General features: G+C 42.0%; 2 protein-coding genes across 4 annotated transcripts; both read left to right on the forward strand.

The window, feature by feature from the left end:
* The first annotated feature begins 594 nt into the window (after positions 1 to 594).
* LOC146384583 (uncharacterized) lies at positions 595 to 4,135 on the forward strand. The gene is made up of 4 exons (XM_084932647.1): positions 595 to 748; positions 847 to 902; positions 3,147 to 3,996; positions 4,081 to 4,135. The coding sequence occupies exons 1-3, from the start codon at positions 723 to 725 to the stop codon at positions 3,956 to 3,958; spliced, it is 894 nt and encodes a 297-aa protein (XP_084788773.1). The 5' UTR covers positions 595 to 722; the 3' UTR covers positions 3,959 to 3,996; positions 4,081 to 4,135.
* Positions 4,136 to 7,522: 3,387 nt separating this feature from the next.
* On the forward strand, positions 7,523 to 13,449 carry LOC146384584 (uncharacterized). Of its 3 annotated transcripts, none has more exons than XM_084936573.1 (5): positions 7,523 to 7,724; positions 7,818 to 7,873; positions 9,060 to 11,183; positions 11,265 to 11,404; positions 11,479 to 13,449. In XM_084936573.1, exons 1-3 carry the CDS (start codon positions 7,699 to 7,701, stop codon positions 11,165 to 11,167), a joined length of 2,190 nt encoding a protein of 729 aa, XP_084792699.1. In that variant the 5' UTR covers positions 7,523 to 7,698; the 3' UTR covers positions 11,168 to 11,183; positions 11,265 to 11,404; positions 11,479 to 13,449. The 3 variants fall into 3 exon arrangements, with proteins under 3 accessions (XP_084792699.1, XP_084792698.1, XP_084792697.1); XM_084936572.1 differs by having other exon boundaries at positions 9,060 to 11,404; positions 11,479 to 11,635; positions 11,803 to 13,448; XM_084936571.1 differs by having other exon boundaries at positions 9,060 to 11,404; positions 11,479 to 13,448.
* The last annotated feature ends 48 nt before the right edge of the window (positions 13,450 to 13,497 follow it).

Raw genomic sequence — 13,497 nt, forward strand, 5'->3', positions numbered from 1 at the left:
TGCTGACAAAACAAAACCATGTGGGAGATTCAGTGTCAATGATTCGTACCATCTGAACTCGTGGGGTAACATTTTTGAAAATGCTATAAATACAAAGAAATATAATATAAATACTCTTTCTGCCACGATGCCATGTCTCTGTTTGAAATTGTATTTTTAATCTTAATTAGATGTTTTTACCTGGATAAATAAAGGTACTGTACTGGGATAAGAAATAATGAAGTCCATAGCGATGAAGGCTCTTCTTCTTTAAAGCCTAATGGCAGCTGGTAAACCAACTTAAAGCCACATTACTGCCACCTACTGGAGCGTGGATGGGAAAATAGCAGGAAAAAATAACTACGTTGTCTCCTTCAATCCTGTAACGGGAAGATATTCAAATAAAAGATTTTGTAATTCTGTGTTGCTGTCCTAAACAAATTCCTCAGGTTGCTAAATATAGCCACTAATTTCTTCTCTCTCCCTCACACGTGTATGGGGGAGGGAGGTTGACCTGTTGGGTACCTCAGTTCAACTTCTCATTAAAACAGGCTAATTGGAAACACCTGCAGTAGGAAGGACCTATAAAGACAGCAGCATGTCCTGAACACTTGACTCAGAAGCACACTGGTGTTTGGCTGGAGTAGCTGGTGTGTGGGGACTCGACAGCTGACAGGGCACTACTGCATGCACAGTCCAGCTGGAGGGTTTGTGAGGACACAGCGAGTGCAGCTGCAGCAGTCATGGCTGCTCGGTTCCTCATTGCAAGGTACCACGTTTAAATGTGCTTTCATGATCTACACTTCCTGTACTCAAATGTGGACCTTTTTCTGGTTTTATCTTGACTGTATTTGTGCTGTTTGACAGGTTTTTACTGCTTTATGTTTTGAGTGATGTGGACTACTCCTCAGCTTTTCCAGGAGGTGAGCCTTACTTGCATCTTGTTGTTATGAATTTTTTCCAAAGCCTGTAGCAAATAACAGTTTCAGCCTATGCTGAAACAACCTGCTCCACAGTGATTTTTTTTTTTTTTTTAAACTATATAACAACTTACTGCCTTACTTGAAGAGTCCAGCAAAGTCATGCCTGCACGCAGAACCTGGAGCACCTCTTTAGGAAACACTTAATCATTCTTTAGATTCAAGATTCTTGGGGAAAGTATGAAGGCCTTCAGTGGGTACTAAACAGGAGATAAAAACAACCTTGGGAACAGCTAATATTCTAGAGCACATAATTAATACATTAGAAGTCTTTGAAAGCTGACTGTTAATGCCACTGTGTGCCACTAAATGGGTCTGCAATCTACCTTTGTAAGGACAATGCAGCCAATGGGCTGAAGTTCTGTCATGTCCAAATCAGCAGGTTAAATTTGGTTTGCTTTGGAAGCAGAGAATTGAAGTGGATAAAATGTATCAGACACTGAGAAATGTCACCAGAAGACTCTAAAGAATTTAATGTTTCTGATGCTAGAGCAACGTTAAACTGGAAATGCTGATTAGATCCAGTGGTGGGACAAAGTATTCCAGACCAAACCAAGAAGTTGGTTTTCTTCATCTAAACTGGCTTGACAACATCTAAAACGCCAGTTGAAGGTGACTGGTGTTAAGGTTCTTGGTGTTTTGTATACAGCACATTTCCAACAAAGTGCTTTACAGACTAAAGTGTAAAATGCACAACAACAATAAAAAAAATTTAGAATAATAAAATAAAAATATAAAATGATACAATAAGACAAACATCTGCAGCAACAATGACCGAAGCTGTAAAAATTGATGTTTGAGTCAGCGTGCTGAAAGTCAGTCCATTAAAGATGTCTTTAGTAGAAACTTAAGATGTTCCAGTGTTTGTGCCGATCCAGTATTTAGAGGCAGGGGTGTCCAACTCCAGTCCTCGAGGGCCAGTGTCCTGCAGGTTTTAGACCTCACCCTGTGTCAACACATCTGAATCAAGTGATTAGTTCATTACCAGGCCTCTGGAGAACTTCAAGGCATGTTGAGGAGGTAATTTAACCGTTTGAATCAGCTGTGTTGGATCAAGGACACATCTAAAACCTGCAGGACACCGGCCCTCGAGGCCTGGAGTTCCCCACGCCTGATTTAGAGGGAGGGGGCCTGCCACAGAGAAGGCTCTGTCACAACAAAATTTAAGTTAGACCATGGAATAATTAACAGTGGTTTTTAACTTAACCTCATACTTTCAGGAGCCTGAATAGAAGCTCATATGGGTAAGAAGGGGTTTGGTCGTTTTCATGATGTAAAAACACAACTTGGATCCTGTAAGGAAGCCAGTGTAGGGAGGCTAGCACTGGGGTTATGCTCCATCAGTTTCATACCAGTCAGCAGACAAACGGCTGCATGTTGGCCCACCTGAAAATGGTAAATTGAGGACTGGTCCAACCAAAAAGTGGAGAGAATCGCACTAGTCCAAACTGCAACTGAATGAAAAGATGGTAACAAACAGCTAAATCCTCTTCATGGCACTGAAAACTAACCCTTTGTAAAGTTTTAAACGCAGGGAAATATCTGTTTATGTAAATACTTTCGGGAAGAAACTGAAATGACTGATTCTAGAGTCAAATTTCACTTGCTGGGCCCACGTCGTCATTTTAGGTTTGACAGTGTTTAATAGGTAAAGGTGAATGGCTTGGACAGTTGAGCTGCGGTTTGGGGAAGGCCTCAAAGGGTACTGGCAGCGGCTCCCAGGCCTGGCAGATCCCCGTGTACTATTGAAAAGGGGAGGCAGGGTGGGGCACGTGTAAGGGAATGAACAGCTTGTAACTGGGAGAACATGTGGATAAGAACCGGAAGGCGTGTGTTTGGAGGCTTGGGCCCGCTCTTGGAATTCTGATACTTTCTCCAATTAAAGTGACATTAAAAGCAGACTGTAGTTAAACATGTAAAAGAAGTTTCTGAACCCCAACATTCCCCAGAGGCTCCTAAATAAGTAATTGTAGGTCTGTGCAAAAAGGTTTCTTTAGCTGCAATCATCTGCATTTCTTGCCGCCTTACAGATTAGGAAACAAAAATTTTGGTCCACTCAGAGAAGACCTCTATCAAATTTAAGTTACTTTCCTCCTGTTAAGATAAATCTGCATCAGTAAACTGTCAAACTGTAGATGTGTTTTTCAGCTTGGTATAATCTGTATTCTTACCCATGTTCTCTCTCAGCCACCAGTCCTGTGCAGCCTAGAGCGTGGCAGGGTGGAAGAGGGGAACACGATGTGTATGGAAATCCTCGTCCTTTCCAGTCCATGAGGGCTCTGCGACCGACAGATCCAAAGATCAACCCTAATGTGCGCGATCAGGTCCAAGTCCAATCCCCGAGATCGTATCAGCCACGCTCCAATATTCCTGCCCACAGACCCATGGAAACGTATCCGCTCCAGCCTCGAGCACACACAAACCACCTTGTGGCCAAGCCCAGGAGCTTTGACTTGAGCCTGAGGATTCCTTTTGCTCAGTCTCGTGATGGTGCTAATCCTCCTCGGTACGGACCAAGCGGCTTTATTATTGACAACAGTTTTAATAATCCCGGCAGACGCCATGGCCATGATGCTTCCAAGCTGGGCTACCAGTTCAGCTTATCTGTTCCCTTTTCACGAGGTTCTCCACGCCGCCAGGAACATCACGGCGGACATCGACACAGGCCTGAGGAAGATGATTTGGGTCACCAAAGACCGCAGGTTTATGTGCTGCCTCATACAAGGCGGCACCCTGACGAGCATCATCATCGTGAGCATCATCGTGATGAAGGCCGCCCTGGTCGGGACTCTGCATTTCCAGAGCCAGATGGACTGGAACGCCCATCAAGGCCGCGCCATCCTCAGAGATATGTCGACCCTTACAGTGGCTACTACAACTCCCACATGAATCCTACGTGGAACGACTACTGGTGGTATTACCATGGACCTCACTGGGGTCATGTAAAGCATCCATCTTCTGACCCTTGGCCAAATTTCCATCGGTCAGCTTCAGACTGACATGGATGGAAGAGACGAGCCAAACTCGCAGGGCTCAGGTGGGCCACTGGTTTTTGGATATTACAACATGGCATTTCTTGATGGTTAAAACCTGTTCCTCACAATTTCTTCCTCCTTCACAGCTCTGCAGTGCAACAAGGATCTCCTGTATTTATCTAAAATAAAGTGTGAAAGCTCTCCTGCAGTTTCTCTCGTCTTCTGTCAGGTTGAAAGAATAGCTGAACATTTGGGTTGGGGTTGATCTTTGGAGCTAATGACATTCATGTGTTTGTAAGCAAGAAGCAACAAGTCTATGCCCGAATGTTAAAAGCCACTGACTCTGCAGCTCACTAAATATTTGGGTGATGTACATTTTGAGTTGCATCTAGAGATGTAACTGAGCCCAGTATTTCACAATTATCGCAGGCTTGACACCAAATCAAGTGTCCCGTCTTTCACAACCTGCTCTTGTACAAATTTACAGGCACTCCAATTTATGTAGAAACTCCATTCGGCCATCGAATGACACTTCAGTTGAATTCCTGCTCTGAGGAGTCTCAAGCTGGGATCGCTTCCTGCCAAGACATGAGATTAGCCACCCAAACGGTCAGTTTTGGCAGAATATTGAATGGTTTCTCACATCTTAAACTTGTTCTCCAGGACAGTTCTTGGCTGCAGAGGATGACTTGAATGTTTAAAGTTTTCTCCCTGGTGAATAATGACAAAGAGATTTAGGTAAGATGATTCTTCTAAGGGTTAAATGAGACCTGTCCCCTCCTGAGCCTTTATCAAATGCAGTGGAGCACTGAGGTTTGGCAGTTGCTGAAAGAAGACTTTCTGCTGCACCCAGTCCAGATTGGCTGGCCTTGGCTAAATCCCTTTTAGCAAAATATGTAATTCTCAGATTAAAGTATTCACCAATATGTTGCCTCTAGACGAGCCCCTAAAATTGAGGCTGTTGAGTTCGAGTGTGCCTGATCTGAAACCTAATGCTGCAGGCTCTCGTGCTTTTAACGCCTGCCACACCACTACTAGCATATCATTCAAGAACCTTTCATTTTCCTCCAAATCACACTTGAAAATTAAAGTGACTGGATGTAGCGCAAAACTGTAAGTGGTAGTCTGGTCAGGTACCAGTTTCAGCCCTGTTAGAGGCAATGGACAAAATGCTGATTGGCCTAGAACTGGCAAGAACTTGAGGATCCCCACACTTGTGCGCGGGTAAAACTGGTAAAATGGAGATTTTTCGTTTTTAAAAAAAAAAAAAGTAAACGCTAAAAATGAAATGTTGGCAAATCAGAAGCCTGGGACGGAAAGACTAAAGCAGCGGTCCCCAACCCCCGGGCCTCGGACCAGACGGTCCGTGAGTCGTTTGGTACCGGGCCGCAAGAGTTGAGGCTCAGGTGTGAAATGTCTGGTTTTCAGGGGTTTTATCGTTAACTCGGTTTTCCTGGGTCTTTTCACATGTGTTATGAATAAATCTTTTTTTCGGTACCGGTACTAGTTTTTATTTTGTTGTATTTATCCGCGACACCTTAAAGGCCGGTCTGTGAAAATATTGTCTGGCATAAACCGGTCCATGGCGCAAAAAAGGTTGGGGACCGCTGGACTAAAGTACTTCCAAAAAGGTTTTGTTTTCTTGGAAAGGCAGACAAATTTGTTACTTTTCAAATGCCTTCAGCATTTCAAATGTTAAAGTATTTTGGTTGGTGTAGACTTGCAACTAGGAATGAACAATAAAAAGTAAATTTATTCAAAACCACGTTAGGATTGTGGGAGCAGCTGTATGGAATGTAGAGGCCACGTCCGAAGTTCCATCTGATGCCTCTGTCTTTCTAAACGGACGGACAGTATCTGTGTGTAAGAACTGCAGATAGTCAGATTAACAGCAACAGTATTTTGTCTTTGTAGAAATTCATCTCATGTAAACAATAACATGGCGCACAGCGTCACGTCAAACAAAGCGCACACCTTTGACGTTCCGTGACTAAACATCAGTTTTCCTCATCCACACGTAAACGCAAAAACTGAGTATTTGAAATTCTCCACCCTGGCAGGAGTTTTTAAAAAATCTGTTTTCAGTTTTACGTGTGGACGAAAGGTGCAAATGCACAGAAAAATCTGCGTTGTCAAAAATACCCGTGTACATGTGGACATAGCCTTACTTCAAGTCATCCCTTGGATATGGACAAATATAATTTTTCATAACTAGATGTACCGCCACTGCATGCCATGAGAGATGCCACATTTTCAGCAAACAGCTCTTTGGGAGTTCCATTATTGGTGAAAAATAAAATTTTATGGCTATCGTTGGAGTTTCTTTTATTTTTAAAGTTGTCTGTTGTGTAGATAAACACTGTGTGTTAGATGCCTGTTTTATGCTTGGCTGATTTGTAGGTCAGGTTTACATTCCTGCAGCTGTGTCCATGGTGGGGGTTTGTTTGTTTTTCACACCAACCACACAAAGAAAATCATCAGATCGGGTGAAGCTGCTTTTTTTTAAAAAAATAAACATTTTCTGTTATCACATTTTGGTGAGTCTGTGTGAACTTGAGCTCACTTACACCTCACTGGGTTAAATCCCAGTGCATCTTATTCTTTAGCCAGAGTGGATCGTCTGCCTCCTCCTATCCCAGAGTCGTCCTCTTTCACTCCACTCTCTGCTTGTCCTCCTTCATTACATCCATGAATCTTCTTTGAGGTCTTCCTCTTTATTGCCTGGCAGCTCTATTTTTGACATCCTTTGTCAGTGTATCCACTCTCCCTCCTCTGTACAAAAAAACAGTCTACTCTAGAGTTTGAATCGGATATTAAAATTTTATTCATCTTTCATCAACCTTTTGAACATAGCTTGAAAGCTTTTAGAGCTGTATGCAAAAATGTCAAGCTGATTAATGCACACTGTAAATAATGTGTTCTGTCCCTTTACCGTTTTCTGTTCAGTGTTCATTTATTTCTCTCATGATTTTCTCAGTAACGTCAAAATAAAAGCACCCAAGTTCACTGTGTGTATGTTGGAGCCTTTACATGTTTTTTTATTTCCTGGCTTGGCCACAGATGACAGACCGACTCATCCTCCTTCAGCTGTTCATGAATTTCCACAGCCAAATCTGGTTGTGGTGATACTTGCAGGTTCTTGTAGTGTGTCGTTGACCAGGTAAATTAGCTTCAGTTTGTGCTTGTGGTTGAAGGCTAAACAGCACATTCAGTCATGTAGTGTTGCCTCACCCCAAGAACAATTCAGCTATTTAATCTTAAAGTATCTCAAGTCTTTTTTTGTATGCTTTTTTAACATAAAAAACATATTTCATACCTCTGATAAATTTGCCTTTAATGTGACAAATTTATTTTATGTTGGTGCTTGAGCTCAATGCAAGACCTTTATTATTAGTGTTTTATTTCATGTGAAAATGTGTATAAGTGCATAAAACTGTACTGTAGAAGCTGAAATCAAATGTGTTCTTATTGTCCACATCCCCTCTGGGGCATAGATTCAATCATTCTAATGTCTCAGCCAGGCCAATCACATCAAGTGATCGCACCTGTGTGAGGCAGAGTTTGCTTCAGCCCAGCTTTTCATTAGGAAGATAGAAAAGACACACAGACAGCAGCGTGGCTTGGACGCTCGACTTTGAGTCTCGTGGGTGTTTGGTTGGAGGAGCTGGAAGTTGGGCTTTCTGGATCCACGCCTGACAGGGCAGCTGTACTGCACAGTCCAGCTCAGCGCTCGTAGCTGTGAGGACACAGCGAGTGCAGCAGTCATGGCTGCTGGCTTCCTAATTACAAGGTAACGCATTAAATATGAAACCAAATGGGTTTTATTAGGTTCATTTTATTTACTTGAGTCTACCTTGACTGTGTATTTGTAACTGTTTAACAGATTATTGCTGGTCTGTTTGTTGAGTGAGGTGAACTACTCCTCAGCTTTTCCAAGAGGTAAGCCTGACTCACCTCCTGCTGTTTGGAAATGGGGCTAAAACTCTTCTTGTTAAAATACCTGTGTTACTATAACTGAAGAGTCCTGCAAGTCTAACCCTGCCTCACACGCGTGATGTTAAGAATTGATCCATTAGCAACAATTTAACAGCTCCCCTAATTAAAGTAAGACCAAACACTAGGCCTACGATCTGATACACAGCACTGGCAAGTCAGGGTGGTGCTTTAAGCAAACTGTGCATTTGCTTTTGTTTGTATCTTGATGTAGTTTTCTGATTAGGAACAGGTTAAGTTAGCCTTTCAAATTAAAACTGTCTGGGTCCATGGCATGGAGGATTGCTGCCATTCCCCTCCGCCTTCATGGATTCAGACAGAAAGTTGGGGGTTGAGTAATATAAATTAACAACTTTCCCGATGTAACCGCATTTCTGTGTGGCAGAATAAAGCAATATGTTGATAATTAAGTCACTGACTGACAGGAAAGAGAGGGAACTAATACAAAAATCCACATTCCTATATTGCAATATTGTTTTGCTATACAGCAAATGGAGTATCTATAAAGGGGACTCGAGGTGGCACTCTTCTTCAGTCCTGAAATGTAATTTTTACAATCTGAATCTAATAAATGATTAAATATTGTCAGTTAAATACCAGTGTAAGTAAAAAAAAAAAAAAAAAAAAAAAAAAATTAATTAAAAGTAAGGTTTATTCACAGTCCTGTTTCAAGACCATGTACATTGAAACAGGACTGTGCAGAGTATATCTGCAGTATTTTAATGTTATGGAGTTACAGGGTCTAAATGCTCCACACTATTAAATATGAGTTGTCCTGTGCTTCATGTTATGCTGCTTAAAATGTCGCACAGGGAACTAAACAAGAACCTTGTTTAAGCCAACTGTCAGGCCTGTTTATTCTTTATGGCACATCTCTGCTTTGTTCTTGTTCCTCCCAGAGAAACCTCATTTGAAAAAGCAGTAATGTAGCTCGGTGCATTAGCAAACTGTTTCTGTGCTGCTAATCACCAATTATGAAGCTAAATAGATCAAATGAATTATGCTCTTATGATAGATTCCTGCAGAAATATGTTGTTGAGGTTCCAGAGGTGTTGGTTTGGAAAATATAGTCTAAATGTCCAAATTTTACAATGTAATTTGTAAATTAACCTTCACCTGTTTGCTTTCATAGCCAGAAGTTTTGTGCAACCGAGAGTGTGGCAAAGTGAAGGAGAGGAAGAAGTCTACAACTATGAGAACTGTCATCCTTTCTACTACATCAGTGCCCAGGACAAAACATTGGAAAAGCAGGGACGTTTAATGACGGCCCCTTTCCATATCTGTAAACAAAACCATCCCATAGTGTACCAAAAAGCCTCAAACCTCAAGCCTGCAAACCCCTTGCAGCCACGATCTAATGTTGCCACCAAATGGCCAAAGGAGACTGTTCTACCCAAGCCTCCACCACAGAAGAAATATCTGTCACCCAAACCCAAAAGCTATGAATTCAATCTGAAGATTCCCTTTCTTGATTTCCTGATAAGAAATGATGGAAAGAATTCTTCTAATAAAAAACATGATGGTGGAAATGATGCGCCTGCTGTCTCCAAACCAGGCTTTCAGGTCAGCTCATCTGTTTCCTCTTCATCTGTCTCTCAATCTCTCAACACCCCAACCAATAGCCATTTTGTCCACTTGGCAAATCAACACAAACCAGAGACTCCTGATTCTTTAAACCCAGAAAAACCCATTTCAGCCATGACTGAATCAAGGCAACCCTCCTTAAACTCTGCTGGTATGGGCCATACAGAAACACAGGAGCAGCATTTTCCCATGAAACCACAATCAAGTTCAACTTTATTTGGATCAGGAAGACCTTTTGTAAGTTTTGCAACACCCCAGCAAGAGACTCGTGAGCCAGTTCATATTAAGCCAAGTTCATCTCTGGCTGGGTCAACAAGGCCTCTCTTAAGCTTTGGAACAACACAGCAGCAGACTTATAAGCCAGTTCGTGTTAAACCTCCAAGTTCAACCATGACTGAATTAGAACAGCCTTTCCTAAACTTTGGAACAACGCAACATGACGGTTATAAGCCATATCCTATTAAACCGCAATCAAACTCTGCCATGATTGGATTAAGGGAACCCTTCTTAAACTCTGCTGGTACAGAAGCACAGGAGAAACCTTATGAGCCATATCCCATCAAACTACAGTCAAGCTCGACCCTGATTGAACCAGCGAGGCCTTTACGTTTTGCATCACCACAGCATCACATTCATGAGCCCGTTCGTGTTAAACCTCCAAGTTCAAACCAGATTGGAACAGAACGGCCTTTTGTGAACTTTGGAACAACACAACACCAGAGTTATGGGCCATATCTAGTTAAACCGCAATCGAACTTTGCCATAATTGGATTAAGGCAACCCTTCTTAAACTCTGCTGGTACAGAAGCACAGGAGAAGCTTTATAAGCCATATCCCATCAAACTACAGTCCAGTTCAACCCTGGTGGAACCAGTGAGGCCTTTACGTTTTGCATCACCCCAGCAAAACATTCATGAGCCAGTTGGTGTTAAACCACAAAGTTCAAAGCATATTGGAACAGAACGGCCTTTTGTGAACTTTGGAACAACACAGACTCGTGAGCAACATCCCATTAAACCACAATCGAATTCAAACCTCATTGCATCAGCAAGGCCTTTCCTAAGTTTTGCAGCACCACAGCAAGAGACCTATGAGCCATTTCACATTAAACTACAAAGTTCAACCCCAGCTGAATCAGAGCGACCTTACTTTGGAACAACACAACAGCAAACTTATGAGCCATATCCAATTAAACCACAATCTAGTTCAACCATAGCTGATTCTGCAAAGCCTTTCCTGAACTTCGCAGCACCACAGCAGCAAACTTATGAGCCGTTTCATATTAAACCACAATCAAGCTCAGATCGGTCAACCTCAGACTGGCCTGCCTTAAACTATGCTGCTATTGGACATTCACAAGCTCAACAGGCTTATGAGCCATTTTACTTGAACTCGCGGTCAACTTCAACCCACTTTGGATCAGAACGGCCTGCCTTTAACTCTGCAGCCGCACGTCAGAATTATGAGCCGGTTCATGCCAAAATGCAATCTTACGACAGTTGGCCATATTTTCAGGACAGGTCAACGATGTCTTCAAGCCAAATGAGAGTCCAAAGACAGGACTCTGCCAGAAACAAACTCAACAGGAAAAGCGACTACCCAAAACTTTTTGATGTGGCTGGAAGTGATGGTCATAACGAACTTGCTTATGTTTAACAAGTTCAGGCTCAAGGTTTTAAGTCTGCAATTGTCAAACACTATCAGAGTTCACAGGTCATCCCTTTGCTTCTAAGACTTCTTTTTTCATATCCAGCCACCAGCCCTTCTGATTTCATCTCCAGTAACAACCAGGATACCAACCCAAACAATCTGGAACCATTTTCATCCTACCTAACAACACTTTGATAACAGCCTTGTCAGTTCAATTGGAAGCAAAAAGTACCTGAGGTTTAGGTGAGTCATTACATTCTTATGATTTGAATACATCAGTGAAAACTGGTATAATGTCTGACTCTCTTGTCTTACAGTTATGCACTTGAACTGAAGAGATGTTAATCTACTGTCTACTCATTTGAAAGTGCCCATGCTCCATCCTGTTTAAGTCTTTTGATTGGCTGCTCTCAAGGCGAAACAGTGACAGTCATGTCTGTGCACTACAAACTGAAAGCAGGTGTCAGAGCAAAGGTTAGAAATATCTAGCTACTTCAACCTGTTAAGCTGACTGAAGTCTTTTTGCTTTTGTTTAATCCATACAAAAAACATGAAGTATAGATTTAGCTCTTGCAGAGCGCAGCTTTCCATGTTTGTGTGGCCGGGTGCACTGATTTTTAGTCTAATCTTGTGCCCTGCAGCTTCACAGCAAAAAGCCTCCAGGATGTCATGGTATTTCACCGAGCTGCAGCCGAGCACAGTGACCTATAGTTTCTTCAAACTGTATAAATGCAGAGGTGCAAAGAGGCTGTTTTCATGTTTTTGTTGGAGGTTTGAGATTAAAACGCTGACAAGTTGTTGCACTTGGCACTGCATCACTACTAGAACATTAATCTAAGATGAGGTGAAGGAGGCACATCTGGAAACCTCAGGGTTTCCATGGTTGAAGTCGCAGTCTACAGGCCAGAGAGAAGCAGTCTGGCTGGTCTATCACCATACAGCATTTTTAGTTAAAGGTAGAGGAACGTCTTGTGTTGTTTCTTGCTGTTTTTTTGTTTTTTTTGTGTGTGTTTTAGTTCCTGCATTAGCTCAAACTTTAATTACCAACAGATCCAACAGAGCTGTAAATGGTGTGATTGGGAACATAGTCAGTTACGTGATTGTTACCATGGTTTATAACCCTTAGGTCACCATCTTGTAGTCTGACCTGTGGGTTAACCACTTGTGGAAGAGTGGCACTGATTGAAAATAAACGATGTTCACTATCGATAGAAAACTAGTCACTCATCCTTTTTGGTCTCTATAATTGTATTGAGTGTAAAGCAATCCTCATCACATTTCATGGTTATATACTGGCCAACTGTGAAACATTTCTTGCTTTTAGTTTTTCTAAAAGTCACTGAATGGTGGATCTTACCCTTTGTATGAAAAGAAAAAAAATTAGTCTCCAAATCTAAGCTCTTCGAGGCTTTTCCCCCCACAATATATCCCTAAACCTTCTTTTTTGTTTCCCCCTAATGCAAAACTGGTTTATGAAGTTATCTGCTCACCACTGGCATTTTTTAATTGTTAGCATAAATAATGAGTCGGTCTAGATTCCCATTATTCCACCACTGGTGAGTCTGGTGGGGCCCTGAGCGGCCCTTCTACCCGTGTTATTATCTAAGAAATATTCAAACACCAGTGTGTTTTTAAACAATGTAAAGACAAATCATGTCATGTCTCGGTCAGAGTTGGACACACTAGACTGCTCTGCTAGCTAAATTAACAAATATAAAATGTTAAAGCGAAAGAGAGAAATATTGTGGTACTGGCTGAAGTTGTTATTCAAATGTCTCCTCCGCAGATGAGGTTAACCAAGCAGCATTTAGTTATATTTAACCTTTATTTGCTTTACTCACCACTGTCTTTTTTTCACACTCCCAGAAGAATAACTCTCCACTTTCATGGAGTGGCTTTTGTTGTCTTTAGCTTTGTCTAAAGAGAATCATGTGTGATACTCGTAGTGGGAATCAGGTGGGGCCTCCGTGGGAGCTCGGGTCTTTCCCACTGCCACTGCAAACTTTGCACATTGCCTCCATGAGCCGGGATCCCCAGAGCAGTTGCCTTCTGTAGCTTACAACTGAGACTAATGTTAAATGTTTTACCTGCTGGTAAACATAAGACCATCATTTTCTGTCTTCAAATTTAAATCTCTGTATTAAAGCTCTTGGCTAAACTATTAGTGGAAAGCTTTGGTCTTGTGTTTGGAATATCACCACAGTAATCTGTTCAAAATGTGCTGAGGCTCAGTGACATCATCACAGTCAAATGAACAAACAAGTGTTCAACATATTCGGCTGTTAAAACCTGGAGAATTATGGAGGGTCGTGCAAGGATACTGCACTGTGGCAGAC

The sequence above is a fragment of the Perissodus microlepis genome, chromosome 7 (genome assembly GCF_051167445.1).
Source record: "Perissodus microlepis isolate ML-2025 ecotype Zambia chromosome 7, ASM5116744v1, whole genome shotgun sequence".
Lineage (NCBI taxonomy): Eukaryota > Metazoa > Chordata > Actinopteri > Cichliformes > Cichlidae > Perissodus > Perissodus microlepis.

Bases quoted from the DNA above. Each gene is read 5' to 3' on its own strand.
- LOC146384584 (XM_084936573.1), top strand. From the start codon at position 7,699: ATGGCTGCTGGCTTCCTAATTACAAG. The intron at 7,725-7,817 runs GTAACGCATTAA...ACTGTTTAACAG, and splicing joins GCTGGCTTCCTAATTACAAG to ATTATTGCTGGTCTGTTTGT. The intron at 7,874-9,059 runs GTAAGCCTGACT...TTGCTTTCATAG, and splicing joins CTCCTCAGCTTTTCCAAGAG to CCAGAAGTTTTGTGCAACCG.
- LOC146384583 (XM_084932647.1), top strand. From the start codon at position 723: ATGGCTGCTCGGTTCCTCATTGCAAG. The intron at 749-846 runs GTACCACGTTTA...GCTGTTTGACAG, and splicing joins GCTCGGTTCCTCATTGCAAG to GTTTTTACTGCTTTATGTTT. The intron at 903-3,146 runs GTGAGCCTTACT...GTTCTCTCTCAG, and splicing joins CTCCTCAGCTTTTCCAGGAG to CCACCAGTCCTGTGCAGCCT.